Here is a 27,220-nt window from a genome sequence, read left to right as displayed (position 1 = left end):
GGATGGGGACATTTTTTCAGGGAGTGTAATGATGGGACCAGGGACGATGGTCTTAAACTGAAAGAGTCTAGGTTTGGATTAGATACAAATAAGAATTTTTTCACTATGAGGGTGGTGAGGCACTGGAACAGGTTGCCTGCAGTGGTTGCCCCATCTTGATAGTGCTAGGTTAGATGGGGGCTGGGTTAGATGGGGCCCTGCACAGCCTCGTCTTGTGGGATGATGTTCCCTGCCCATGGCAGGGGGTTGGAAATGTGTGGTTTTTAGGGTCCCTTCCAACTCAAACCATTCTGTGATTCTATGAAAAGTCAGGTCAGTGACAGCCTTTGAAAGAGCAAGAGTTGTAGCTGTACCACAGCTGACTTGGTATTATGGTCCACTTCTGTCTGCACTAGGACTGAGTAGACTACAGGCTATATTCCTAGAACTATATTTCTCCTATTCACAACTGTATGCATGAATACGAAGCAGAAAATTTGTATTTTGATATTTTTTCCAGGGAATATTTATATTTACCCTAGATATTTCAATATATATATTTATTTACCCTAACAATTTAATTGTTAACCCTAGATATTTCAAAAGCTTTACAACTTAATGAAGATGTAAGGTCATTATTATAGTCACATTTTAGGGATGCCAGAAACAGAATTAACTGAGTGTCTCTTCAACACCAAAGACTTATTAGTACTCTTATCTGTTTTTGACCTGCAGACCTGTAGAGTATAAACTCAAAATTGTGATCTTTGTCTTAAAGGCTGAATACTTCTGTTGGGTTGAATTTTCTGTTATATAAGTCAAACTCCTCTGCATAAATAACTCTGCTTTCAGTCAGTCACACAGCTTCAAGTCAAGAACCCTTCAAACTAAGAGTCATTATATATTATCTTCCATCTGTAGACTGTATTTTTTCAGTCTGTCTTCACAGTGAAAACAAACTCAACCAAACATAACTTAGATAGAAGGTAAACAAAATATATCTTGCAAGTTAGATGGTGTTCGTATTCCTCAGTGTACTGTTAGAAATTGCTTAAATGCTTGGAAAATGCAGCACAGGGTACTGAAAGAGGTGCCTAAAGTGATAAATCTCAAGATTCACATGTAATAATGATAGTGTTTAGTCACTGGTATTGTGTTGACATAACCTCACAGGAAATTAAGGTATATACTGGGTCTTTGTGTAGTCACGTGGCTTTCTCACAAGTGTGGAAAGAGCATGGCTATTTATCATCCTCCTGAAAAAACTGTTATTCTCAATAATTGCTGAGAAAACATAGAGATGTATGCATTTTGGGAAAAAGTCTTCCTCCCCCTTTCCAGTTGTACTTAGCATTGCATCTTTTCTGCAGAGGGTGATCTTATGGATTGCGATGGGAAATCTGATTCCAGCCCGGAACGGGAAGCTGTGGATGATGATACCAAAGTGGCAGAAGGAGCTGATGGGATTAAAAAAAGAAAGCGAAAACCCTACAGACCTGGTAGGACACACAATTTACATAATTGTGTCACTTGTTCAGCTCTTTTTTTCCGTACATTAAAAAAAGAATAGGAAAAAAATGTGAAATTATGAAGCGTTCTCTTGCTAACTGGTGATTTTATTGTTCTAGAGTTTTTTACCAAATACTTTTCCAAAGGTTGCTGCATAGCAGTATAGCTGCAATAATATCTTGTCAATTACTGACTTGTAGTTTGAATCTATACCTTGTTACTGATTCTTAACTCGATAGGAAAATGTACTCCATTTATATCATCAATGGAGACCAGTTTGTGTGCATACATCTTGAAGTACCTGAATTTCAGAGAACTTTCCACTGGTATCTTCCTTTCTGAAATCATTGAGAAGAGTAACGTGCTAAACATTTGTGGAGTACTTCTGGCAATTAAGTTTAATGAATGCATTTATTGGATGGAATTCATTTATTTTAATTAATCAGTGCCATCAACTGTTAATTATTCTGTGGAATAACTTGCGTCTTGAATGCAGAACCTCTTGAGCTGTCTCTTGACAGAGGAAACCTAAGTGATTGTGTAGCAAGTAGCTCTGATTCTTTTAGGTCTCGTTCTGAACCTAAGATAATAAGTAAGGTGTCCTTAGACAAAGGCTGCCTTTTTGAAGAGCCTCTACATCACACTCCTCAGTGTCTGTGCTACTGCTGCTTTTGTTTTTCATTATGCAACCACTCACTGCTGTGGGATGATAAGCAGATTGTAGTCATTGCAGTCACAAATACTCTTTTCAACGGACACACTCATCCTCCTTACTGTGATGGCCTCTATCCTCTGATTATGAAGATAGCAGAGGAAGTTTCACTTGCTTCCCTATCAGTAGTTAAACAGCTTTCTACCACTATTTTCCCTCCCCAGTGCTGTGCAAGAGCCGTGTCTCAGAAGGTCAGGCTCATGTGCATTCTGCCTTCCATGATGGGGGCACCATATGGAGATGGTGGTACAAACCCACAGCTCTTAACAGAGAGTTCCTGTTTCTCTGCAACTAATATATCTCAACAAGCCATTTATTTCCACTGACTCGTCCTCAAGAGAAGAGAGCTTCATTTGCTCAGAGTGATTTTGGATCATGAGTTGTTAAGCAGCCATCTGTTAGTTTTCTGCAGCCAACAATTTCCCTGAAAAATTTAACAAACCTGAGTTTGATGCATGTACATACCTATAGACCAAGTGTGAAGGACCAGGAGCACTGCAGTCAATCATTAGTGAAGGATTCTGGAGTTTCAGCCAGTATCGTGTTGGTTAATTATCTTTTCATTATGTGGTACAGCCTTCTAATACTGTCATTTGGAGTGGTGAGCTCTTCAGAGCAATTCGAATTTTCTTATGACCCCTTAATGTTCTTTAATAGGTTTCATTTAGTAGATTGACTAATTTTAGCAATTCATCAGCTTGCCAAGGGAGGAGAGAACCAGCGTCTGAAAGTCACCAGGTTTGGTGATTTAATCTTCTTGCAGATGTATTAAAGCCCTAAAATTCTGATCCTTTCTGATAATTACATGTATACCCACTGAGACATAAAAATTAAGAAATGAGAATCCTCGGGCGCGTAGGATTTGTTCATCTCTAGATGCAGTTGTCCCTTTTACCTGCAGAATAATCTTGGCTCTCATTCTTGCTGTGAAATGCAGTTTTAATCAGTATATTGAAATTTTGCTTCCTTTTTAGGTATTGGTGGATTTATGGTACGTCAAAGAAGTCGTACAGGGCAGGGGAAGACTAAAAGATCTCTCTCTAGGAAAGATTCTTCTGGGTCCGTTTCTGAGCAGTTGCCTGGCAGGGATGAGGGTAAGTGCAGAAATTTGCTTTTAATTTTTTGTTCATGCGTAGTAAAGTGAAAAATAGTGCAACTTACAATGTATGGTACGTTCTGGAGATGGAATGTGAAGGAAGCAGGTTTTAGTGTTTGTTGTGATGACTTTTTTTAATGGACTGAAAATACTAATTCCTACGCACATACAGTTTTGGCAGAGCCCATGATTTACAAAGAAATAGAAACAATTGCAGGCTGTTGTTAAAGCTTAGCAGTGTGAATTGTAGGGACTGTTGTGTTGTGTCAGAGCTCTAGCTTAGACAAGTAGAAGGTAGAAAAAAGTGTAAGAAATGAGGAAGGATGAGAGCAGTTCTTCTGATAAGCCTTCCTTCAGACATATCTGAATCTAGAGTTATCTTCTGGATCATGAGTTTTAATATTCACCAATGTTGCATGTTGCACAAAGATATTAGAGCTTTTTTATGTATCTGATTATGCTCTGTGAATCCTGTACTAGTGAGCTCAATGATATTTATTGTTCTATGAAGAAGTAATTGCCTTCGTTCATTTTAAACTGGATACGTGAGAGTTGTTTCGTAAGATAATCTCACAGTTTTATGTTTAAAAAAAATCAGTATTAATTTGTAATACTCTAAGATTCTCTAGCTGGGTCATCTTTCCCTCCCTTTAGTTGTCATCTTTTCCAGGCTGAAGACTCCTACTTAGTTAGGTCTCTTTTCTCACCATGAAACCACTCCGGTGCCTCTGATATTTTAATATTCAGTGGATTGGGCATCAAACAAGAAGTCAGGTGTTGCTCCTAGGACTTATTCTCGTGCTTGCTATGTGTAATTACACTAATTATTTCATCCATCTGGGTTTTTGCGCACTATGTAGCATAGATATTTAGGTATCACTGAGGTGAGATGTGGAATGTATTTAGTTCAGTCTGTTTGTTATTATCAGTAGAAAGAGGCAGCTGCTTCTGGAAATTGACTGACACTATCTTAGAGGACTCTGGCCTTCAATTTCTGCTGTTACTTCTTCCTGTTTGCTGAGCTATTCAGTTTGAAACATGGTGGAGACATGTATTTACTGCAGTATGTAGTCAGTATTAAAACCTAATTCATTTCATACATAGGTATTTTCTCCTTTGAGTTTAAAAAAAAAAAAAAAAGAAGTGAAAAAGGTTGAAAAGTTAATTATTCATTCTCAGAAACGTTCTCAGTAACAGTACAATGCTTGCTGTTCAAAAGCAACACTCTTCAGTTAAACAGTTAAGCTTCTTGCTCAGGCACAATTGCTTGTTAAGAAAAAAATAACTCAGAAAATCTTTGTATGTTTTTAATCATCATGGCTTGCTGGGAGCTTCCTCAGCCTTGCAAGGGCACTCTTGCCATGTCCTGCTTCCTTTTGCTGCAAAAGCTCCCTCTTGAACACCACAGAGATCACAGTGGTGGTGAGCCTCAGTTTACCAGCTGTTCTCTGTGTATGGTACAAGAGATGACTGTAGGACAAAGTGTGGCAGGTTTTACTACATGAAGTACTTTGTAAACTGACTTCCCCAGATCATTAACTCCTTATAATTAGCTTTTGCAAGGGAGAAGTGGAGGATTTAAAAAGTTTAGTTCTTCCCCTCGTGTTTTCACTGATGTGTTGGATTAAAGCATTGAATGGTTGATCAACACACTGTTCTTTTGTGTTCATTAGGAAAAAGTGCAGTGCAGCTTTGTATTTGGTAGCTGAATAAACATGTAATTTTTATTGAAGGACTTCTTTATGGATTCCTTTTTTTTTGATCTGTGCATCATTTCTACAAGCCATATTGCAGGTTTTAAAAAGTGGATTGTACTTCTAATTTGAGAAAGATTGGTTTATAAGCAGGAAGGTGATCAGCATGTAATTCAGCAGCGTAGATTTTGGAGATGCTGCCTCAGTAGAATCCTCTTTCAAGCTGGTTGAATAGTACCTATAGTTTTCTCAAATGACCACATTTTTAGGTTGGGTTAGAGACAGAAAAATTGAAGCTTTACCTACAGGTGATAAAGTGTGATAAGATCATGATGTGGCTACTGTCACAGATGACATTTTTGACTTCTTGAACCCAGACAGATGATCAGGTTCACAGCTGTCAAGATGAAAGTCACCTTTAGAAGATACCTAGAGAGATATTCAGATTAATTCAGATAACTGAATGCCCTCAAACTGATAGCAAGATTTGCTACCACTCTACCTTTTGAGAAAAACCCGGAGTGTTTTATTTATTTGTTCCTGAATGTTACTTTTACAGGCTGGACAGAGCAGTTGCCTGACACTCCAGTTGAGGAGTCTACCCCAGCTTCTGAAAGTACTGAGAAAATAAAAAAACGTTACAGGAAAAAGAAGAATAAACTTGAAGAAACTTTTCCTGCCTACTTGCAGGTAAAACTTTTGCTGTGCTTTGTGTGTATAAACATTTACATACAAGATCTTTGTGTTTGTTGAGTCATAGGTCATTCAAACTGTATTTCTTTTCTAACTACCAATTTTTCACTCAAATGGTTTTGCACTTGGGCCAGAAGAATCTCAGGCATATATACAGACTGGAAGGAGCAGTCCTTGAGAGTAGCCCTGCAAAGAAAGGACCTGGGAGTCCAAATGGTTGAAGAACTTAACATGAGCCAGCAGTGTGCTCTTGCAGCTTGGAAGGCAATGGTATCCTGGGCTCCATCAGAACAGGGGTGGCCAGCAGGGACAGGGACAGCAGGGACAGATTGTCCCCCTCTACTCTGCTCTTGTGAGGCCCCATCTGCGGTACAGGTTTGGAATCCTCAGTACAAGAAAGACAGGGAGCTGTTGGAGAGGGTCCAGAGGAGAGCCACGAAGATGATCAGGGGACGGAGCACCTTCCCTATGAAGGCAGGCTGAGGGAGCTGGGCTTGTTCAGCATGGAGAAAAGAAGGCTGCGGGGCAGCCTTCAGGCAGTACCTGAAGGGATCCTATAAACAGGAGGGGAGTCAACTCTTTGAAAGTGTAGATAACAGCAGGATAAGGAGAAATTATTTTAAGTTGAAGGAGGGAAGATTCAGGTTGGATGTCAGGAGAAAGTCCTTTACTATGAGAGTAGTGAAGCACTGTCATGGGTTGTGCAAAGAGGCTGTGGATGCCCCGTCCCTGGAGGTGTTGAAGGCCAGGTTGGATGGGGCCCTGGGCAGCCTGGTCTGGTATTAAATGTGGAGGTTGGTGGCCCTGCATGTGGCAGGGGGGTTGGAAATTCATGATCCTTGAGGTCCCTTCCAATCCAGGCCGTTCTCTGATTCTGATTGAAGAATTTACTAGAAAAATTTTTGAAAATTTACTAGACTGATTATTGTCAGATTACCCATGCACTCAGGTTTAGGTGAGTGGTAGCTGTTGCACAGTATTTCAAATGTGAAATATATATTTAACAACATTCAGTGTTTTGTTCCTCCATCTCTGGTTGGATGATTTTGTATTAGTTGAAATCCAGCCTTTCGCAGTTCTGGTTCTGGTTTGTCATGAGCATTTTGTTCAGTCATGATCAAGTTGTTCAGTAGTATTCTTCAGCTGACGTTTTTCTGCCGAAGAAATACTCCAAGTGATGAAAACCTTTTTGAGATATATTATGTATTGCTGCACACATTTTTGTATGTTTGTAGTAACACTGTATTGTTGCAATTTCTGTGCCATGCATATGTAAGAGGGCTTGGAAGTTTTGCTGTATTAATTTGAGGTGTGAAATTGAGGCAGTTATGTAGAGACTTCAGGTAAGTGGTAAGCAGCATATCCACACCTCATAGCATGGAAGAAGGACTGCCATACAGGATGGAGTGTGGAACTCAGATCAAAATCATTGATGTTTTCATTTTAACTTTGCTGTTTGTGTAACTTTTTCAATAGATACAGTGTTTTGAATCATTTCGTCCTCCTTGCAGGAAGCTTTCTTTGGCAAAGATCTACTAGATACTAGTAGACAAAACAAGATGAGCCTTGATAATTTACCTGAAGAATCACTTCCAGTCTCATGTAAAGCAAATTTGGCCACCAGTTTCCTGGATCCTTCATCTGACCCTCTTCTTAGCTCAACCTCCACTCCAGCTCAGGCGAAACTGGGACATCAAGGTACACAAAGCTGAAGTTAGTGATAATCTGCTAGTTTGTTTTTGTTACAGCTTGAACTCGTCCATGATTTTCTTTCAAAGTGCAACTGTCATCTTTTTTAGCATTCTGTATGTTAACTGTCCTTGCAAAGTAACATTCATAATGAGTTGTACCCAGCTCCAGGACATTGCTTGTATCAAAAGGAGCAGTGGATGGAATAATCGGAACTTGATACAAATCTGAAAGTGTTTGACAGTAACATTCACAGCTGTAAAATTCATGAAAATGAACTCCATCCAAGAATACATGTACAAATGCATTATAAGAGAATACAAAAACACTCTAATTAAAAAAGCATTTTTAGAAGTGTACTGATGATTAGTCAGGTAAGTATCATCCACCTTTCGTCTTATTTAAAGTGCTAGATTCTTTTAGGCTGCCAGTCTCCTCTCTTCCTCCTGTCCTTTCTGAACACGAGAACCCTTTCAAGGTACAGTTTATAGCCTCTGGGTAATCTTTTGGTTTTGCTTTCTCTTGCAAAACTTAGCTGGAGATTTTATTAAGAGATCTGCAGATAGCCAGAGGGTTACAAGTACTGCTGAAAGGACAGTGTCATGGAAAGGAACAATTAAAAACTTTACTGTTTTCTCCAGATACTTTTTTTTCTCAATGGCTTGTAGTATATGCTCTGTGCTAGAGGTGTCTTACCATTCTGTATTTTTTTTTGACTGCTACTGGTTCTTCTTTATGTGGGTTAATTTGTCACACTTCAGTTTATCCTCGCATCTTTTTCCATCTAAAGTTTCCAACACCCAGCAGTGTTTTGCAGAGAGATCGTTTATTTGAGATTGTTACACAGCGAAAGCCTGCTAAATGAAAAGCAAAAGGCTGTATTATAATTGAGCATTGATTGTTATACACTGGAAATTGTGAGTAATAGAGAATACAAAGGTTACATTCTCCTTAAGGGGAAACCACTCAAAAAGAAGTGTTTCAAAGTCTTTATTTCATTGGTTCCAACTCTGCAAGAAAATGTATTTACATGGACATTTTTTCACCTCGGCATACTTTGAAGGAACACAGATTCAGAGGTCTTTGTCAGCATATCAAACTGCGTGGTTAAAGTCATTAATGTTCGTGTAGTATGATAGTATGAAGTGTTACAATTGTACAAACTTGGTACTTACGTAATGTTCTATTTTTCCAAGAAAAAGGAGATTAAAAAGGGAGAATTTTTTAAAACATGTTCTTTGAATAAAGTTGTAAAACTTCATAATTTCATCTTATTTTTATATAGAAATAAATTATAAGGATGTGGTTATTAGAAAATAAATAAATTACTAGCAACCACTGAAGTGGGTAACCTACTGTCTTTCCCATTTTATATGAGAGGCTCAAAGGACAGTATTTTCTGGCCATAGGAACGTTCTCAGCAGTGATATCTCCAGTGTTAGGAATTCAGGCCAAAACTGTGTCCAGACAAAGCTGTTTGTTGCAGTTGGAGAGCCAGTGGGTGAAGTCATCTGCCAATTTTGATCGGCTCCAGTGCAATTTTTCTTAACTCTTCTGCTGTGACTATGTGGAAGACAGTCATTTCCACAACAGGATCCACGTGTCTGGAAGAGCCAGATGCAATTAGAGTGATGGAGACCCTCATAAATTTGCTAATTGTTGAGCTAGCAACAGTCACATTGTCCCTTCTGGCTAGCATTGCAGAGGAACTGGTGGTGAGAGCAGTAAAAGAGCACCTGTGCTATTTTCATCAGTTTGACACAGACCTGCTTTGTTCACTGCACCAGGAGGTGGTAGGAGCATGTTGTTGCTGTGTTATTTTCCTGCAGTGCTTTTTGTCACAATGATTGCTAACTCGGTGAGAGTCCATGCTTAACTGGATAGATCTTTCCCACAAGGAAGTTGTTCTTCTCTGGGAAACTCTAATTGATTGAATCCAGAGATAAGGGTTAGAAAAAGTTCATCTTCCAAAGAGCTCTCAAACATCTGAAGAAGTTACTGAATCTGCTTTGCTTTTCAGCATGTATACAGGGCTGAGGGAGTTAACAGTGATGTGTTCAGCTTCCTAATGAATTTACAGTGTATTTCAATGACATTCTGTGACCATTTATTCTTAGAGCTTAAGGGTAGCCAAAGCTTTGGCCAGTAGTGATGGCAGCCGGAAGAGTGTTGAGTCTTCACTACCTTACTAGTTAGTGGTTACTATGTTTGAAGCTCTGATTTTTGTCTGGTAAAGAGGCTGCAATTTGTATCTTCACTTATAAGACTAATCTCTCCCATAACACGAATGGCACACCAATGTGTGTATTTTACATGGTCCCAAGCCTTAAATTCATTTAAAAGAGCACTGGAGCAGAGTGCAGAGGCTTACTTGCTGGGAGCACCAGGTCTCCAAAGTGCCTGGCTCATTGGTAAAGATGATGATCCTGAGTGCTCTGGGGACTCCATGTGTCACTCTTGGGATTCTTTACCTGGCTGTGCCTCATTTAAAAATAAATAAATAAATAAAATACCTCTTGGCAAGATGTATTCTGTGAAGGTTCTGCAAATCAGAAGGAATGCTAAGGGAATTCTTCCTGGACAAAAAGAGAGGGGTCTGCACAACTGATTCCAGTGCTGCTGGGGTATTTTGTAACTAGGTAGGTAGTGTTTGATTAAACAGATTAGGGTGGCTGCAGCCTTGGGAGAGGCATTTTTATTCTTTGAACATTTAAAGTAAATACATCAGAGGAGTCGGGATCATGAGATTAGCAGTAGCACAGTGCTCTGTTAGAGATCCTGCATTACAAGCAACTTATTCTCCTTTTAGCCTTGTCTTAGCTTACATCTCAGTTCTGAAGAGTCAAATTAATGAGCAGTATTGAGCTATTTATTTGGCAGCAGATGTCAACCAGCTATTGATTGTGATCTGAAGCAGCTGACTAAAGGGATTTAGTTATTTCCAAGATAATTAGCACTCGCTGAATTAAAACTGGCAAAAAAGAAAAAAAAAATGTTTTAGATGAAATGTATAGTATGAAACTTATGGATCATGGAGCCTAGCCTCCTCTCTCACTGGCCCTCGGTATTTTTATAGTCTTAACCAGCTCCATTGTGATAGCAGTTAGCTTTTTTACAACCCACTAAACTCATTGGAAGGCCATTACAGAATCTGATTGCCTTAATAGTTAGAAGCCCTTTAACTTAAAGCCTGAATTTATTCACAGTCAGTTTGTAACAATGGATGGTAAACACTTCAGTTACATTTTTCACCTTAGTCCTTTCTGGCTATTTAGTGTATTTATATTCAAATTAGAAGTTGAATTATTAGGAACAGTTTTCAAGCTGTGGAGAAAAACACCACAGCATCCAATACTGCAGAAGTACTGAAGGCTACTGATACTGTCTTGGTGCTTCCTTCGTAAAGGCTTTTTTCTCTTTAGTATTTATTTGACTTCAGACAGGAATTCAGTTAAAAGACAGATAAAGTCAGTCCTCTGCCTACCAGCCAAGTGAAGATATTAACTGTGTGCACTTGGTGTTAGATACCAGCCTGCGTGATGAAGTTGAACCAAACACAGCAGCCATGTGGAGAAGGACTTAAGGGTCCTGTTGGATGAGAAGCTGGACATGAGCCAGCATTAAAAAAGGGCTGGCCAGCAGGGAAAGGGAGGTGATTGTCCCCCTCCTCTCAGCTCTTGTGAGGCCCCATCTGCAGTACTGCGTCCAGGCATGGGGACCCCAGTACAAGAAAGATGCTGAGCTCTTGGAGCAGGTCAGAGGAGGTCACTAACATCAGCTTGGAGAAAAGAAGGCTCTGGGGAGACCTCACTGTGGCCTTCCAGTACTTGAAGGGAGCATATAAACAGGAGAGGGAATGACTGCTTACATGGATTGATAGTGACAGGACAAGGGGGAATGGTTTTAAATTGAGAGGGAAGGTTTAGGTTAGATATTAGCAGGAAGTTTTTCACAGAGGGTGGTGACACACTGGAACAGGTTGCCCAGGGAAGTTGTAGATGCCCCATCCCTAGAAGCATTCAAGACCAGGCTGGATGTGGCTCTGGGCAGCCTGGTCTGGTGGTTGGTGACCCTGCACATAAAGTAGATGATCACTGTGGTCCTTTTCAACCCAGGCCATTCTATGGTTCTATGATCTCTGTTCTCTTGCTGTTAGCTGTTTCCTTTACAAAACACTTTTTTTGACTCTTTACCTTCATAGGCTTTTGTATCTTAAATACTGAGTTCTCATTTGATCTTGTGGTGCTTTTTTTCCCTTAAGTCCATCCAGTCTCCCTTCCACATGACTGATTCACATTATCGATTTTACTGTACTCAGAAATACTGAAGAATTTAGGCTTCTGAACATGGCTACAGTACAAACAAGTGAGACTTGTTTCTCACTTCAGGGCAACCTGCAGAGCATGGCACACTAGAAGGGCTCTTTTAGCCTGGTAAATCTATATTTGAATTTAGAGCACAAGCTCTCATTTATCACCACAGTCACATTTAAACATGAAATTGCCACAATTGGTTGATTTTATTTTGTTCCTCTTACAGGTAGCACCGATGACCCCTTAGCTGATCTTTCTGAAGTCTTAAATACCGATGATGATATTCTTGGAATCCTTTCTGATGATTTGGTAAAGTCTGGAGATCATTCAGGTGTGTGGGTTTATGAGGTCTCTCTGGTGTTTGCTTTCTTTTTCTTCTCTACATTATAGACATGGTTGTTTTATACCTATGGATTATGCTCTAGGTTATTTCAGATACAGTTTTCATATTTTAAAAACACCTTGGTTTGAGATGATTTTGTTGGCTTCTACCAAAAGAAAAACAACTGAAAACAAACAGCCAACAAAACAACCATACAGCCTCTTCAACATTTTGTTTTACCTGTCTCTTTGCTTTGCTGCTTAAGAGAGAATAAAAGTAGCTGCTGTTGTCTGTCATACCTGCGTAGCTTTTTCAGCATGAAGCTTTTTTCTTTACTTTTGTTTTGTTTTGTTTTCATGTTATAATCATCCATTTTATCTGGTTTGGGTCCTGTAGGTCTTGATTTATGCACTTTCCAGGTTGAGAACTCACCCTCCCCATTTGGTAAGAAACTAAACAATGGATGATCCATGGTTAGAAGTAGTCACCTTTCCTAGTGACTTTAGCTGAAAGAACTGCATGTGTAGAAACTAGCATTCCTTTACTGTGTCACTAATTCATGCTTTCATTTTCCACTCTTTCTGTATTGTTTGAGTCTAATGTGACCTCTGCACGCTGCATTTAGTAAAGTACTGCATAAAATTTTGCTGCCAGTATTTGGAAACCTTCCTGAGGTTTTGTTTTTCATGATACAAAGCCATGTGTTTTCTTGCTGTCGCTGTATAATATTACTTACAGAAGTAGTGTATTGTTTTTATCATAGTGGTATCTTTAGTAAATTACAAGCATTTTAACAGTGTGAATATATTAAAGCATGAATAGTTAGATTGATATCTTTTTTCCACTGGATATCTTTTTTTCTACTGGATGATGATTCATCAGTTTACGTAGTACACAATTTGGCAATAAGTCGAATGGCATGTTTCATTATTTTAAATTTATTTTTATTTGGTGTTTAATACAGAAATATATTCTAAATACTGAAGTGTATAGTTTTATTTTCAAAGATGTTTCTCTTTTGAGAGTTATATTGGCATGTAAGGGATGCTATGAAATTTATATAGGAAGTTATGTTTTGTCAGGATCAACAAATCACTAGTTCTAACTTAAAATATTCAGTAGTTGTTCTTGAAATGGAAACTATTGTGAAGAGTTTGATACTGAGCACACTTCAAGAACACTTCGGTAGATAATTTAATGTAATATGTAAGAATGTGTGGGAGTGAAACTGGAGGTACACAATAAAGCATATTGACTGCTAGCGTGATTGTTTTTAGAACGTGAAAAATAATTACAATGAACTTTTTACTGAGAACTACATGCTTCAGAAGATGCTGTACCTGAACTCAGTTGTCTTATTACAACACAGTTTTCCCATTCTTCCAGTTGCATTCCATTCAATCAACATTCCTCAAACAATACAGTAAACTGGAAGTGTATAGCTGGGGGTATTTGTTTACTTTTCTCTAATGAATGTTTTCTTTTTCCTTTCCTTTCAAGTTTTAAGGAAGTCTTCATTTAGTCGATAGCTCACATCTAGAGAAAAGATGTTTTATACCTTTTATTCTCAATTAGTAGATTTTGGTATTTGTGTCTAACTTTGTGTTCTTCCCTCCTTAGCTGGATTGGACATTGGTCCCATCTCTGATGATCCTTCTTCTCTGCCTCAGCCAAATGTCAACCCAACTTCACGGCCACTGAGTGAAGAACAATTGGATGGAATCCTCAGTCCAGAACTAGACAAAATGGTCACAGATGGTAATTTTTTGTTGTTCTTCATCTACTCTTCTGGAAAATGCTTTCTGTTGTTGAACTCACATTGCTACCCACGTACTGCTACCTTCTTGCTTGCAGAATTAATTTTATTGCATTGTTTTATGATTACTCATCCCATATTTTTAATTTGCACAGGTGCTATTCTTGGCAAATTGTACAAAATCCCAGGTATGTACTCTAAATCTGTGTTGTCTTCTACAAGATGCAGTTTATAAGCAATGCCAGCCAACTCATGCACAGTGTTTTTGCAGAGCTGGGAGGAAAAGATGTCGAAGATCTGTTCACAGCTGTTCTAAGTCCAGCAACCACACAGACAGCTCCTTTGCCACAGCCTCCACCTCCACCACAGCTAATGTCTTTGCACAGTCAGGGTATGTTCATTTGTTACTTCTAGAAACAGCAGCTTAGTCAGGAGAGTTGTGCATCTGTTAAATACTGACATGAAAGTAGGGCATGTCTTACTTCCTGCTATTCTTAACTCATGGAAGCTGATGTTGACAATATATGGAACATTTTTCTGAAACTGCTTGAAAGGCAGCATGTGATTCATGTGCAGGTAAATGTTGCTAACTTAAATATACTTACAGTTATTTTAGATTTGTGTGATGTGTTGGAGCTTTTATTTAAGCTGGCACTTTCATATTGTTGAAATTGTCTGCAATAAAGCATGTGTTCTCTTCTGCATTTGCTCTTTCATTACCTTTGAGTACCTCCTCAAGGGTAATAAGAAAGTCTGTGTGACAGTGATTTGCTAATTCTTAATTTCGTTTAGGGAGCCTTAATTTTGTTTAAGAATTCAGTTTAGCATGCTAACTATTCCTATCCAAATAATAAAGAGGAGGCTAAGAAGTTTTGAAATACATCATTTATCCTCTTTCTTACTATTAAGATTATTATGAATTGATACAGCATATTGCTACTGTTATATTGAAAGCATGAGGCAGACTAATTTGACTTGTTGTTGCTACCAGTAGAGCAGATTTTTAGGGGTATGTATGAGCATAATTAGATGCACTCTTTTCTCATCAGACATCACCATTAGTGGGCTTTCCTTGAGCTCAAGTAAGGAGTGCCCATTCTGCAGTACTGGTACTACAAAAAGTGGTGTGCAAATTGATTTCACTTGCGAATTAATCATGAGAAGAGAAATGATTGGTTTCCTAGTTGGTTGTATTTCCATAAAAAGGAAAGATGACAAAAATTATTGGAAAGGAGACAGTTTAAAGCAAATAATGAGGTGATTTAAAGCAAAAGGTAATGCAGGTATCGGTACCAGTCCTAGTTGTTTGGGTACTTGGAGATAACTTCAGCATTTGAACTCTGTAGGATTGTTTAAGGTTCTCCCTATGGGAATTGCCGCAGTTATGAAGTTTTAGATTTACAACTTGCTCAGTTACTGTGTAATGATCCACATGTTTCTATGAGATACATGCTTCAGTAATGGGAAAGCTTGTATCAAGTCTCAGCAATTTCAAATAAAATTAACACTCTGTTCTCATCAAGACTTATCAGCCTCCTGCATGAATTAGAGGCCTGGCTCCTGCTTGCTTGCCAGGTCTTCACAGTTACAGCATGCTATGATATAGCATATTCTCTTAAATGCTGTCTGATGAATTACTTTCATCCCAACTAAACTTTTCTGTGTAGTTTATGTCACCTGTAAATAAGAAGATAATGACCTCCAGCATGGGAGAATGTTTCAGTGTGTTTATATATTCTCTGTGAATATATAGATTTCTGATCTGCTGTTGTGCTTTTAGGAAAATATTCAGAACACAGTTATGATTTCATTTAAGTGACAGGGACACACAGGTCAATGTTAATTCTCTATAGGAACATCTGCAAAGACCATCTGCTGGTATAAATCTGCTCATGCCACGTTTGCTTAATTTTTTGATCAAATAAATAAAATATTTGCCCTCATATCGCTAGGCTGGACATTTAATTACAGTGATGATGTTCATTTGACTAGGTGTATCTTTTTATCAGCTACAAATTCCAGAGTTAATAGATAATGAAGCTTACTTTGGTATGCTGCTGTCTCAGAAGAGGAAGTGCTTAATTCAGGTGGTTAATCATAACTCTGTAAAGACTGAAAGCAACTTGATCCATGTGTGGTGCATGGCAGCAGCATGGATTTTTCTCTTCTTTATTGCAGAGCTGTATCTGGGTATAACAACAAAAATGCAGACCACTAGTCTTTAGGAATGTACATCAGTATGAAGTGTGATATGGCACTGCAGTGCAGGCTAGAGCAATAGCTTTGGAAATCCCATTGTTAAAAAAAGCCTTAATTTTTCAGACAGAAATAGATCTGCGCAGGGATGTGATCTGGTAGAATAGAACACAAGCTTATAGCAAACCAAAGTAAATTGATTTCAAAACCTTTCCAAAACTGCAAGGTCAGTACTGGAATGGGCTGCCTGGGGAGGTGGTGAAGTCACTGACCCTGGAGGTGTTCAAGGAATGTTTAGAGGTTGTGTTGAGGGATATGGTTTAGTGAGAACTGTTGGTGATGGATGGATGGTTGGACCGGATGATCTTGTAGGTCCTTTCCAACCTTACTGATTTAGTGATGCTATAGAACTTGAAAGCAATTAGTTTTTCATTAGATGAGGCATGCCTTCTTCACTACACTTCTGTCCTCTACTTTAAAAAGTATTCACACTTCAAAATAATAATTGAAAATTGTCATTCTAGGAGAGAGTGCGTTTCCAAGAGTGCCACTTATGAATGGTCTGATTGGCCCTAACCCTCATCTCCCTCATACAGCTCTGACTCCTGGAGGTGGCCTGGGCACTTTCTCTCCCATAACACAACAACCATATGCTGATACCAGGTATGTTAAGGTGGGAAGTCAGAAACAGCCACTGCTTAGCATTTACTGCTTGGATGATAGTGGTGTTATTAGTACTGTGATACTGTTAATGCTCAACTGATTGGTTATTGAGAGCTACTATAAAAACTATGTTCTTGCAGTCTGCTGGGTAGTAAGATAGCAAGCAGAATAAGTACTGTGCTAATTGTTTTTGTATATTGAGAGAAATCTATTTACAAAATAAAACTCCTTTTTGATCTCTCAGGGATAAGAATCCAGCATACAATCCAATGGTAAGTGATCCAAACAGCTCATGGGCACCATCTGCTCCACCTTTGGAAGGTGAAGGTGATACAATGTCCAATGCTCAAAGAAGCACTCTTAAGTGGGAAAAAGAAGAAGCATTGGGTGAAATGGCGACAGTAGCACCTGTTCTCTATACAAATATTAACTTCCCCAATCTAAAGGAAGAATTCCCAGGTGAGTGAATTAGCAAAGTTAAATAGTATGTGGAAATTTATACATCTTTAGTTGAAATAATATGAAATAAACTTATTAATGCCTTTCATATTAACAGATTTTTTTTTACTTTTGCAGACTGGGCTACAAGAGTGAAGCAGATTGCAAAATTGTGGAGGAAAGCAAGCTCGCAGGAGAGAGCTCCATATGTGGTAAGAAAAACCACCTCCTTCATTTGCAAGCTTTCAGCAAAAATGTATTTCATTTGTGGGATTTTCCTTTGTTTTTTTAAATACGTTTAGGGTTAGTGGAAGTTCACTTGCCTTTCAACCTTGAAATAAACTACAGTAGTATTGTGCAAGATAAAGGCATTAAATGAGATGAGAATGTGTGTTCTCACTGCCTCTTTGCTACATTTGATTTGTGCCTCAATTTGTGCCATACATACCCTTGTCTCCTTCTGCATAGGACCTCACCAGTTTCTTCATAAGGATAATAAAAACTATTATGTGACCTTCCTCTCTTTTATCTTCCTCTCTCATTAGTGTTTGTGTTCTGGCCCCATTTGAGTTGCTGAAGTTGTTCACATGTTGAACTACCAATTCCAGAGGTAGCAGAGCTTCATATCTCTACTTGGCTCGTTTTCTTTTATTCCTCTGCCTTACTGTTCCCCTCTCCTATGTCTGGAATGGAAATTCTTTTGATACCTTCCATGTTGTGGAGAGCACAAGCAACTCTGTTCTCACCAGAACCATTCACTTTCTTCATATTTGGGCCAAGCAATTTCAGATACTTGAAGCAGCTGCCTGGAGTACATGAATGCTGATTCCTGATTCTGTAGAACTGCCACTGAATTGGTGACCCTTGTACCCTATTGACACCTGTTGTTAAAGCCTCTTTTCATCCAAACCTCAGAACCTGTATTAGTTTCATTGTTCTTGATCTAGACAACCGTTGTTGGTGAATGTGCTTTCCTTTAATATGCTGTTAAGATTAACTTCATCCTGTCCTGGTTCTTTTCTTTCTTTCATCACAACAGCAGCTGGATGATTGTTCTCATTTTCGCTGTGTAAACTTCTGCAGGATTATGTGTTCAGTCTTTTTCTTACCCCACGCCCAATGTTTTTCCAACATGGTCTTGTTAATAAACAAATCTGATCCCCATGTATGTATGTTGATGGCACACAGGTTAGCAATACCAACATGATGTCTTCCAGTCCAAATTAAAAAACAAACAAAACCAAACTTGCTGACAACTTTTAGGGGATGAGTTATTACTCCAAAATCAGTGTGAGAAATGCATACCCAGACCAAGGGTCTTGATCTTTCTGAAACCCTTGGAACAATCCCTCTCTGTATCATTTAGTTACTGTCTTTATTTTGCTTTTTATTCAGACCTGTAACTTCAGCAACTTTGGACCTCTATATCATTTCTTGTATTTAATCATGAAAATTCTTTCCACATAGCATTTACAAGAAACTATTGACCTAAAAGGATAGGCTTTTATCCAGGCATTTATCAATTTACTATTATTGCTATTACTGAATGCTCCTTCCTCACTGCTCTGGAAAAATGCAGTCCTATTCTCCTAGTGGATACCCAAGAAATAGATGCAAAAATTATTTCCTCTCTGTCTGCACAATGGGAACACTCAGTTGCACAGACATGTGCATGAGTATTTGCACAGTACAAAGAAGTTGTTTCCTCACAGATGTTACAGTTCATGCACTCTTACATTGCAGCTGTTTCTATTGTACATAGCATTGTGCACACAAGAAGCTGCTTGAGTGCCTGAACTGAGGAACTTTCAGCTGAGAAGGGATGAAGGCTACCTTAGAAATAAAACTAAGAAATGTGTTGTTACATTTTCACTGTAGGCTTTTTACTTTCCTTACTTGCATAATCTTGACACCTAGAGAGGAAATGGCAGGAATATTACTGCTGCCCTGTTGCTCTCATCTGTGCTACCGCACCTCGTTTCTTGTTGGAGGGAAGAGTTTAAGCTTTCTCTACCAGGCAGTCACCACTTGAAAACTGCAAAAAAAAAAAAAGGTAAAAAAGGTAGAAAAGATATGAGGATTTGATTCAGCAAAGGAGTCACATCCTATATTGGTGGTAAAACAGACCCTTTGAAATTTCCATTAGATGTTTTAAAGTGTCAGGATAGCTGTGAAATGCCTCATTGAAGAGGAATTGCTGTTCTTTCATCCAATTTTTCCTGATGCACAAGCCCATATCCTATGTTTATACTACTGGCTTAACACAGATTGAGATCTATAGAGTCTGTTTAATGGAGTAGACTGTATTTTTCTTGTCATTGAAGTTCTTCACATTATTGGTCTTTATTGATCCAAACATCATCTGCTGTACTCACATCTTCGGGTTTCAGACCACCACAGTGTGCAATTTGAAAGGTATATTGGTGAGATTCATGCTTTTTTGGCACAGCACAGTACCTGAACAGAGACTCATAGAACACCTCTACTGCTGACAACTCCTTAGTTCTCTCTTTGTGTGTTAGTTTAAATGTAAGATTTCTAAAGATAATGAAGTATTTTCGGTTTGGGGTTTGTTGTAATAATAATAATAAGGTAGTTTTCACAAGCCCGTGCGTGTTTAAAAAACAAAACAAAAATGTTTTACAAGTAATTTCATTTTAGGTTTTGTAGGAATAACATGCAGTTTTCACAGTTAGCAAAAGAAAATGAGACTAACTACATGTCTTTTTTCTCTTTCTTCAGCAAAAAGCCAGAGATAATAGAGCTGCTTTGCGCATCAATAAAGTACAGATGTCAAATGACTCCATGAAAAGGCAACAGCAACAGGATAGCATTGATCCCAGCTCACGTATTGACTCCGACCTCTTTAAAGATCCATTAAAACAGAGGGAATCAGAACATGAGCAGGAGTGGAAATTCAGACAGGTGTGTTGCATTTAGGGCTTTTTGTCATTTTTCTTCCTGCCTTTTATTGCATTGTTGGAATCTTGTTTTAATAAAATCAATTTCAATCTTTCTTTGTAGAAGAGTATAAATTCAGGTGTTGTGGAAGAAAATTGGTGTTATCAGAAAGGAAGCTGCCTGTAAATGCTGGAAAATTTTGTTGGAAAGCTTTGACTCTTAGATCTTAACCTACTGTGGAGATAGGTTATTCTTCCTTTGTATGGCTAGCTGGTGCAGTGGTTTGTTTTTATATACCCTGTATAGCAGTAACTTGTGCAGCTTGCTGCTTCAAGTTAGGCTGCTTGTCTCTTGGAACCCATTTACCTCCATCAGTGCTGCATCTGTTGGTACTCATCTTTGGAGCATAAGGTTGGAAAGCCGTGCTGTTCTTTAGGCAACCTGGGAAATTTTCTTCCCAGGCAATCAAGGTGCTTGTCAAGGTGTTTGAACTTGACAAATAGCTATGCTCTCTGCTCTCTTGCATTTACAATTTACAATTATTCATAATTGATCTTTAGTGTATCCAGAAGTTTTAATTCCGGATTCATTTTACTCATCAAAGATTTTGTTTATGTATATATATGTGTGTAAAAGGACAACCTTTTTCTTTATGACTTTTAAACAGCAAATGCGTCAAAAAAGTAAGCAGCAAGCCAAAATAGAAGCCACACAGAAGCTTGAGCAAGTGAAAAATGAGCAGCAGCAGCAGCAGCAGCAGCAGCAACAGCAGCAGTTTGGTTCACAACAGCTTCTGAGCCAGTCTGGCTCAGACACACCCAGCAGTGGGATCCAGAGCCCCCTAACACCTCAGGCTGGCAGTGGCAGCATGTCTCCTGCACAGCAAACATTCCATAAGGATCTATTTGCAAAGCAGCAGCTACCTGCTACACCTACTTCAGCGTCATCTGATGACGTGTTCCTCAAACCACAAGCACCACCCCCTACTCCAACCCGAATCCCAGTACATGATTCGCTGTCTCAGTCTCAGACTCCTCAAACATCATCCCAACAGATGTTTTCTCCAGGTTCCGCAAACACAAGACCACCTTCCCCAATGGATCCATATGCTAAAATGGTAGGAACACCTAGACCAGCCCCCAGTAATCAGAACTTTGTTAGAAGAGGTAGCATCGCACCGTTGGATACCTGCGCACCGCAGTCATCTATATCCAGGCCTGCTCAGGTAACTGAACCATCAGGAAGCAGGCCTTCACCAGTCAGGGATTCCTGTTCTTCATCTCCAAGTAGCAGCGATCCCTATGCAAAGCCACCAGACACGCCCAGGCCTGTTATGACCTCAGATCAGTTCTCCAAACCACTGGGGGTCCCCAGGTCACCCATGGTTATGGATCAGTCAGGGAAAGTTCCTTTAGCAGCTGGAAGCAGTGATCCGTTCACTAAGCCAGCTCCTAGAACTGATACGTTTCAGAGACAGAGAGTCACTTCTGCTGATGCATATGCACGGCCACCATTGACTCCTACTCCTACTCCTGTTGATGGGAGCCCTGGACACTTTAAAACTCCCATGCGCCCACCTCAGTCCCCACAAGATCCCTATGCATCAATGCCAGCTACACCACGGCGTGTTGCTGTTGATCCATATGAAAGGCCTGCGCTGACACCAAGGCCAGTGGATACCTTTTCCCATAATCAGTCTAACGATCCATACAGCCAGCCTCCTCTTACTCCCCATCCAGCAATAAAGGAATCTTTTGCCCATCCACCCCGGATCGTGCGGCAGCAGAGTGAGTCTTTCCCTCAGTCTGGACCCATTTCAAGGCCAGCTTCTCAGGACCCTTACTCCCAGCCTCCAGGTACTCCTCGGCCAGTTGCTGATCCTTACGCCCAACCTCCAGGAACTCCTCGGCCTGCCACGGTTGACCCATATATGCAGCAACCACCCACACCAAGACCTGCACAGCCAGCGGATTTGTTTGCTCAGTCCCCAACAAATCAGAGACATTCTGACCCATACGCTCAACCTCCTGGAACACCAAGGCCAGTTCTGAATGATCCTTATTCTCAGCAACCAGCAACTCCAAGACCAGGAATACCGGAGACTTTTAACAGACCTGCAATGACAAGACCAGGTCTAATACCAAACAGAGATCCTTTCCTGCAGACATCACAGAACAGGTTGCAGGGCACTTTTGTCAGGCCGTCAGACCCGTGTTCTCAAACTCCCAGATCAGCAGGACCTGCAATAACAGATTCATTTAACCATGGTCCTTCTGCTCCAGCACGCGATCTTTATGATCAACCACCGATGACTCCAAGACCTCAGCCAGAATCTTTTGGAACTGGTCAACTAGCCCACGATGCTGCTGAACAGTCACGGCCTGGAGCTGAGGGCAACTTCAGTGCATCTGCAAATTCTCCGATGAGTTCTCAAGGACAGCAGTTCCCCAAAGTTTCACAAGGTCCTGGCCCAGCACCCACTACAGGAGTAACGGATACACAGAATACCATGAATATGTCTCAAGCAGACACTGAGAAATTACGACAGGTGAGAGTAATACTTAACATTAATGGCATCCAACGTTCAGAAGTAATATTTTCCCCATTTTTGTGAAATATTTGAAGGGTTGGTTTGACATTAAACGTAGGTGTGTAATGTAGAATTCTCTGTTCGCTTTCTGTGTTCATTCAGTTCTCTGGATAATGCAAATGTGAAATATAAAAACATTGGTAATTTTTAAGAAGTTTGGACAAAATCCAAAAAAGAAGTGAAGCCATTGCCAAAGCCATTGAAGATTTTATCTACAATATGAGAATGCAGCACCTTGAAAGGACAATTAATTCTGTATAGGCAATTAATCCTGTAATAGAGGAGTTGTAGAACTGATTGTCAGTGACTTGTTCACAGATTGAGGAGGGTGTAGGCAGTGATCTTAGAGTAGACATCAAACTTTTCAGATGGCTAGCAAACATGCTGAGGTTATTTCTGATGTTGGTCCCTGCTCTTCTGCAGGAACTGTGGCTCCAGGCTTTTATCAATGAATGTTTGGCAAGCAGTTTTACTGAGACATAGAATTACGTTCAACGTGTAGGAGGCTGCTTGGTCTTCTATTTGGAAGGGGCAACAGGAAATAGATTTAGCAGAAAAAATCACCAGTATTTCTCACACAAAGTTAGAGTAAGTTCTATAGTAAATAAGGTAATATAGAGGAAAGAGTTTGTTGCTTCTTTTAGCTGGCAAAGAAGCTTCACGCGAATTACAAGAGATCTGGAGATAAAATTATATTACCATCATCTTGCACTGTGCAATCCCAGTCCTAAATTCTGCTATGATTATGGCAGTATAATGTTTCCCTGTAATGACTGAAGAATTTCTTTCATCCCAAAAGCTTAAAGCAGCAGAGTATAACACTTCAAAATACGTCATCTGCAAAGTCCAGCACAATGATTTTTGGTTTTTTTTCTTGAACAGCGACAGAAATTACGTGAAATTATTCTACAACAACAACAGCAGAAGAAGAATGCAGTTCGTCAGGAAAAAGCCTTACAGGATCCAGCAGCTCCTCCCCATGCAACTCCTCTCCAGCACTGGCAGCAAGACAACTTAAATCAGATTTTTAACCGCCCTCCTCCTCCGTATCCTGGGAATATTAGATCCTCTGTTGTCCCTCCAGGTGGGCCAAGGTTCACAGTATACTCAAAGGATCAACGTGGGCCATTTCCTGGTGATGGGCAGTTCAGTAGACCCCAATTTCCAGGAGATATGAGCACCATGGGAATGAGACCTCATGGTCTTAGGTAAGGTCTTCAGTCTCGTACAACCAAGCCTATTAAAGTGGTTGTTCTAAATCTACAGAAATCACTGGATACAGGGCTTGGGTTTTTTTGGAGATAAAAAGTCATCTGAACAGTCTGCAGGAGCTGGTGATTTTACTGAGGTTATGTGTAGTAAGCTTTAAGTGTCTGTAACATTGGAATGTGCATTTTGTAATTAGTAACACTGCTCTGTGCTGTTTTTTATGGGGAATTTATGATAAATTAAAAAAGGAGAAACTGCAGTGCTTGTGCAAATTACAATGAGTGATACTGCCACCCATTGTTGTAGGGCAGCTTTCCAAAAAAGAAGGGTCTGATTTGAGCTTTGCTGTCTCAATAATAGATAAATGTAATATTTCTGCTTGGCTTTCTAATGAATATATAATTCAATATTGACTTTTGTCTGTGCTGTTTTTACAGTGAATACTGATATTGACATATATTATAGTCTTGGGAATAAATGTTTTCAATATTTTGAATTTATTTCAGTAAATCTGCACATTATTTTTTAAGCATACTGCATTGAATTAATATGTAGTTTATTTACTCAGATCTTAATATCACAGAGTTTTCTATCCATTATGACTGGAATTTAAAACAGGTTGTTTATTAAACATAATTAAAGCAATTATTTTATTGTAGTCATAAAGCTCATTTAAATATAAACATAATCAGCAAAATACTTATTTAAATATTTTAATGAATGTATCGTGTAAAGCATTTTGGTGAATAGTTCTGTAGTCAAGTATGACAGGCTATGCTGTCCTTAAAAAAAAGAAAAGGTAATTTGTCTTTTATACTTTATTTCAGATTTGGGTTTCCAGGAGGTGGCCATGGTCCACCATCAGGCCAGGAACGCTTTCTCAGTCCTCAGCAGGCAATGCAACGTGCTGGAGTTCCACCACAATTGAGAAGATCTCTGTCTATTGATATGCCTCGGCCAGTGAGCAATCCACAAATAAACAGTGCATCGGGGATCCCTCAGCATTTTCCTCCACAGGGAATTCAGGTTCAGCAGCACAATATTTTGGGTCAGGCATTCATCGAGTTGCGTCACAGGGCTCCTGATGGGAGGCCAAGGCTGCCTTTTAATCCTTCTGCACCAAACATAATGGATCCAGCAGTGCAGCATCAGCGACACGCAGGGTTTATTCCTAGGCAGGAATTTCCAGGCCCAAGACAGGCAGAACCACTGAGACATAATTCTCAAGGTATGCCTAACCAGTTGCAGATGTCTGCTGGGTTGGAGCATATGTCACAACCCCAGCAGGATCAAATCAACCCTGACAACCCACCCGCACTTGTAATACGTTCTCTAAGCAATCCACCAGTAGCTGATGCTTTCTCAGGACCATCTTTGCCTACATCTGCACCGAGTGATGAATCAGCAAATATGCAGATTCCCAACCAGTCAAGTGATGGTCTGGAAGAAAAGCTTGATCCTGATGATCCAGCTGTAAAAGATTTGGATGTGAAAGACCTTGATGGGGTTGAAGTCAAAGATTTGGATGATGAAGATCTCGAAAACTTGAATCTAGACACAGAGGATGGAAAAGGAGATGAGCTGGACACTTTAGATAACTTGGAAACCAATGATCCTCACCTTGATGATCTTCTAAGATCTGGGGAATTTGATATAATTGCATACACAGACCCAGACCTTGATGTGGGGGATAAGAAAGGAATGTTTAATGAAGAACTAGATCTCAGTGTCCCCATTGATGTCAAGCTGGATATCCAGGGCAAGACAGAAGAAACAAAAGAGGAGCAAGGGGATAGAACTGTTGCTCATCCTGAGACCCTGTCTTCGCCAAAGAAATCTACTACAGAAAATGAAATTAAAACAGAAATACTTTCCCCAAACACTCATGAGGAAAAGAAGAACGAAAATGAAAGAAATGATGGAAATGCAGAATCAACAAGTACTCAACAGGCTACTGAAACAGAGTTAAAAGATGGAGAAAAGGCTCCTGTGCAGCCTGCTAATCTAGAATTCCCTGACAAAACTACTACCAGTCAAGAAACAGCTGTGCCTAGTCCAGACACTCAGGGATCTGCTCCAGTGCCTGTTCAAGGAGCAGTAAGTTCCTGCAGTATTTCTGGGTCCACACCAGTCCTCTCAAGTTTGCTAGCTAATGAAAGCTCAGATAACGCCGAGGCAAGGACGCTAGCGTCTCCCTCACAGTCTTTGCCAACGTCTCAACTGAACCATGCGTCGGGTATTCCTCAAACACTGCTGACACCTGGTGGGCAGATCTTGGAAAACACTTTAAATTCCAATTTGAGCATGGTTCCACGAATAAACCATAATTTTTCTCAAGGGTCACCAAACCCAGGATTTATTCAGGGTCAGTCGGCTAATCATAACTTTGGGACAGGACAGGCATCTAATCAAACTGTGGCTGTGACAAGCCGTCCTGGCCCGAGTGGCATATCTGGTCCCCAACAGATAATGCTCCCTCAGCCATTAGCTCAGCAACAAAATCGAGAGAGACCATTACTGCTAGAGGAGCAGCCACTTCTTCTGCAGGATCTTTTGGATCAGGAAAGGCAGGAGCAGCAGCAGCAGCGGCAGATGCAAGCCATGATTCGCCAACGTTCAGAGCCATTTTTCCCTAATATTGGTATGTGGTGATCTGTCTGTTCTGCTTAGTTATGTAAAAAGTCAGGATTAAATATTTAAACACATTATAGCGCTGAATGAAGCAAGTGGATGTTTGGATTGTGAAGATGGCATAACAGAAAAGCAGCCTGAGTGGGAGGTGTAATGGAAGTCTGGAAAATGAAAATGTAGTGAAGTGCTGAACTTTGCAGAGCTCATACTGAGTTTACCAGGATCAGGGTAACACTGTGCTAATGCTAATTTATCCATCACCAGCTCTTATAACTTCTCATGTGATACGGAGTAAGCGTGCCCTTTGTAAACAATTAGATGATGAAATGCAATAGCTGATCTTCTGATATCCAGTATCCCAATTTTCTGCTCATGGTTTTTCTACTGCTTTTTTTATTTCTTCAGTGTTCAGGTTGTCTCAAAGAGATCACTGAACGTAGTCAAGCCACCCTAGATGGTGGTTCCTTCCAACCTCAAGAGTTCTGTACTGCCTCGTGAGGACTGTCAGTCAGTCCTATTTATCCAGCTCTACTGGGCCAACTAACAGAGAGTTGGCAGGAGAAAGCATGGTTTACGTGCTTATGGATCTTTTCAGATGCTGAATGTGGTGTATGCCACGTGCTTTTCTCCCTGTAGTTCTACCAATAACAACAGAGTGACTGAAGAGGTTTTCTTAGTATGTTTGTGACTGTGCGTCAGTTTACCAACTGAACTGAGGAACAACTGCTCTTCATGATTCTTTAAACTAGAAATAGAATTTATTAATCGCTTGGCTCATAGGCCAAATTTATTCTAGAGCCTTTCTCAGCCCAGTCTGCTTTTCTTTGTG

The 27,220-nt window shown here is 39.8% G+C and overlaps 1 protein-coding gene across 14 annotated transcripts in view; it reads left to right on the top strand.

Annotated features, from left to right (window-relative positions):
• The window catches only part of KMT2C (lysine methyltransferase 2C), a 187,526-nt gene that overhangs the window by 135,237 nt on the left and 25,069 nt on the right, over positions 1-27,220 (top strand). For 11 of the 14 annotated variants that reach the window (XM_048951479.1, XM_048951489.1, XM_048951492.1 and 8 more), the window contains 16 exons: positions 1,350-1,478; positions 3,175-3,294; positions 5,550-5,680; positions 7,195-7,381; positions 11,912-12,016; positions 12,404-12,451; positions 13,628-13,765; positions 13,919-13,951; positions 14,035-14,154; positions 16,484-16,622; positions 16,867-17,081; positions 17,199-17,272; positions 19,803-19,985; positions 20,629-22,509; positions 23,434-23,759; positions 24,588-26,401. In XM_048951479.1, coding sequence (XP_048807436.1) covers positions 1,350-1,478; positions 3,175-3,294; positions 5,550-5,680; positions 7,195-7,381; positions 11,912-12,016; positions 12,404-12,451; positions 13,628-13,765; positions 13,919-13,951; positions 14,035-14,154; positions 16,484-16,622; positions 16,867-17,081; positions 17,199-17,272; positions 19,803-19,985; positions 20,629-22,509; positions 23,434-23,759; positions 24,588-26,401 — 5,643 coding nt within the window. The remainder of the gene's footprint in view (positions 1-1,349; positions 1,479-3,174; positions 3,295-5,549; positions 5,681-7,194; positions 7,382-11,911; positions 12,017-12,403; positions 12,452-13,627; positions 13,766-13,918; positions 13,952-14,034; positions 14,155-16,483; positions 16,623-16,866; positions 17,082-17,198; positions 17,273-19,802; positions 19,986-20,628; positions 22,510-23,433; positions 23,760-24,587; positions 26,402-27,220) is intronic. The other 3 variants (XM_048951493.1, XM_048951484.1, XM_048951487.1) reach the window with 2 other exon arrangements.

The sequence above is a fragment of the Lagopus muta genome, chromosome 7 (assembly GCF_023343835.1).
Source record: "Lagopus muta isolate bLagMut1 chromosome 7, bLagMut1 primary, whole genome shotgun sequence".
NCBI classification, from domain to species: domain Eukaryota; kingdom Metazoa; phylum Chordata; class Aves; order Galliformes; family Phasianidae; genus Lagopus; species Lagopus muta.
This window is presented reverse-complemented; position numbering and strand designations above follow the sequence as displayed.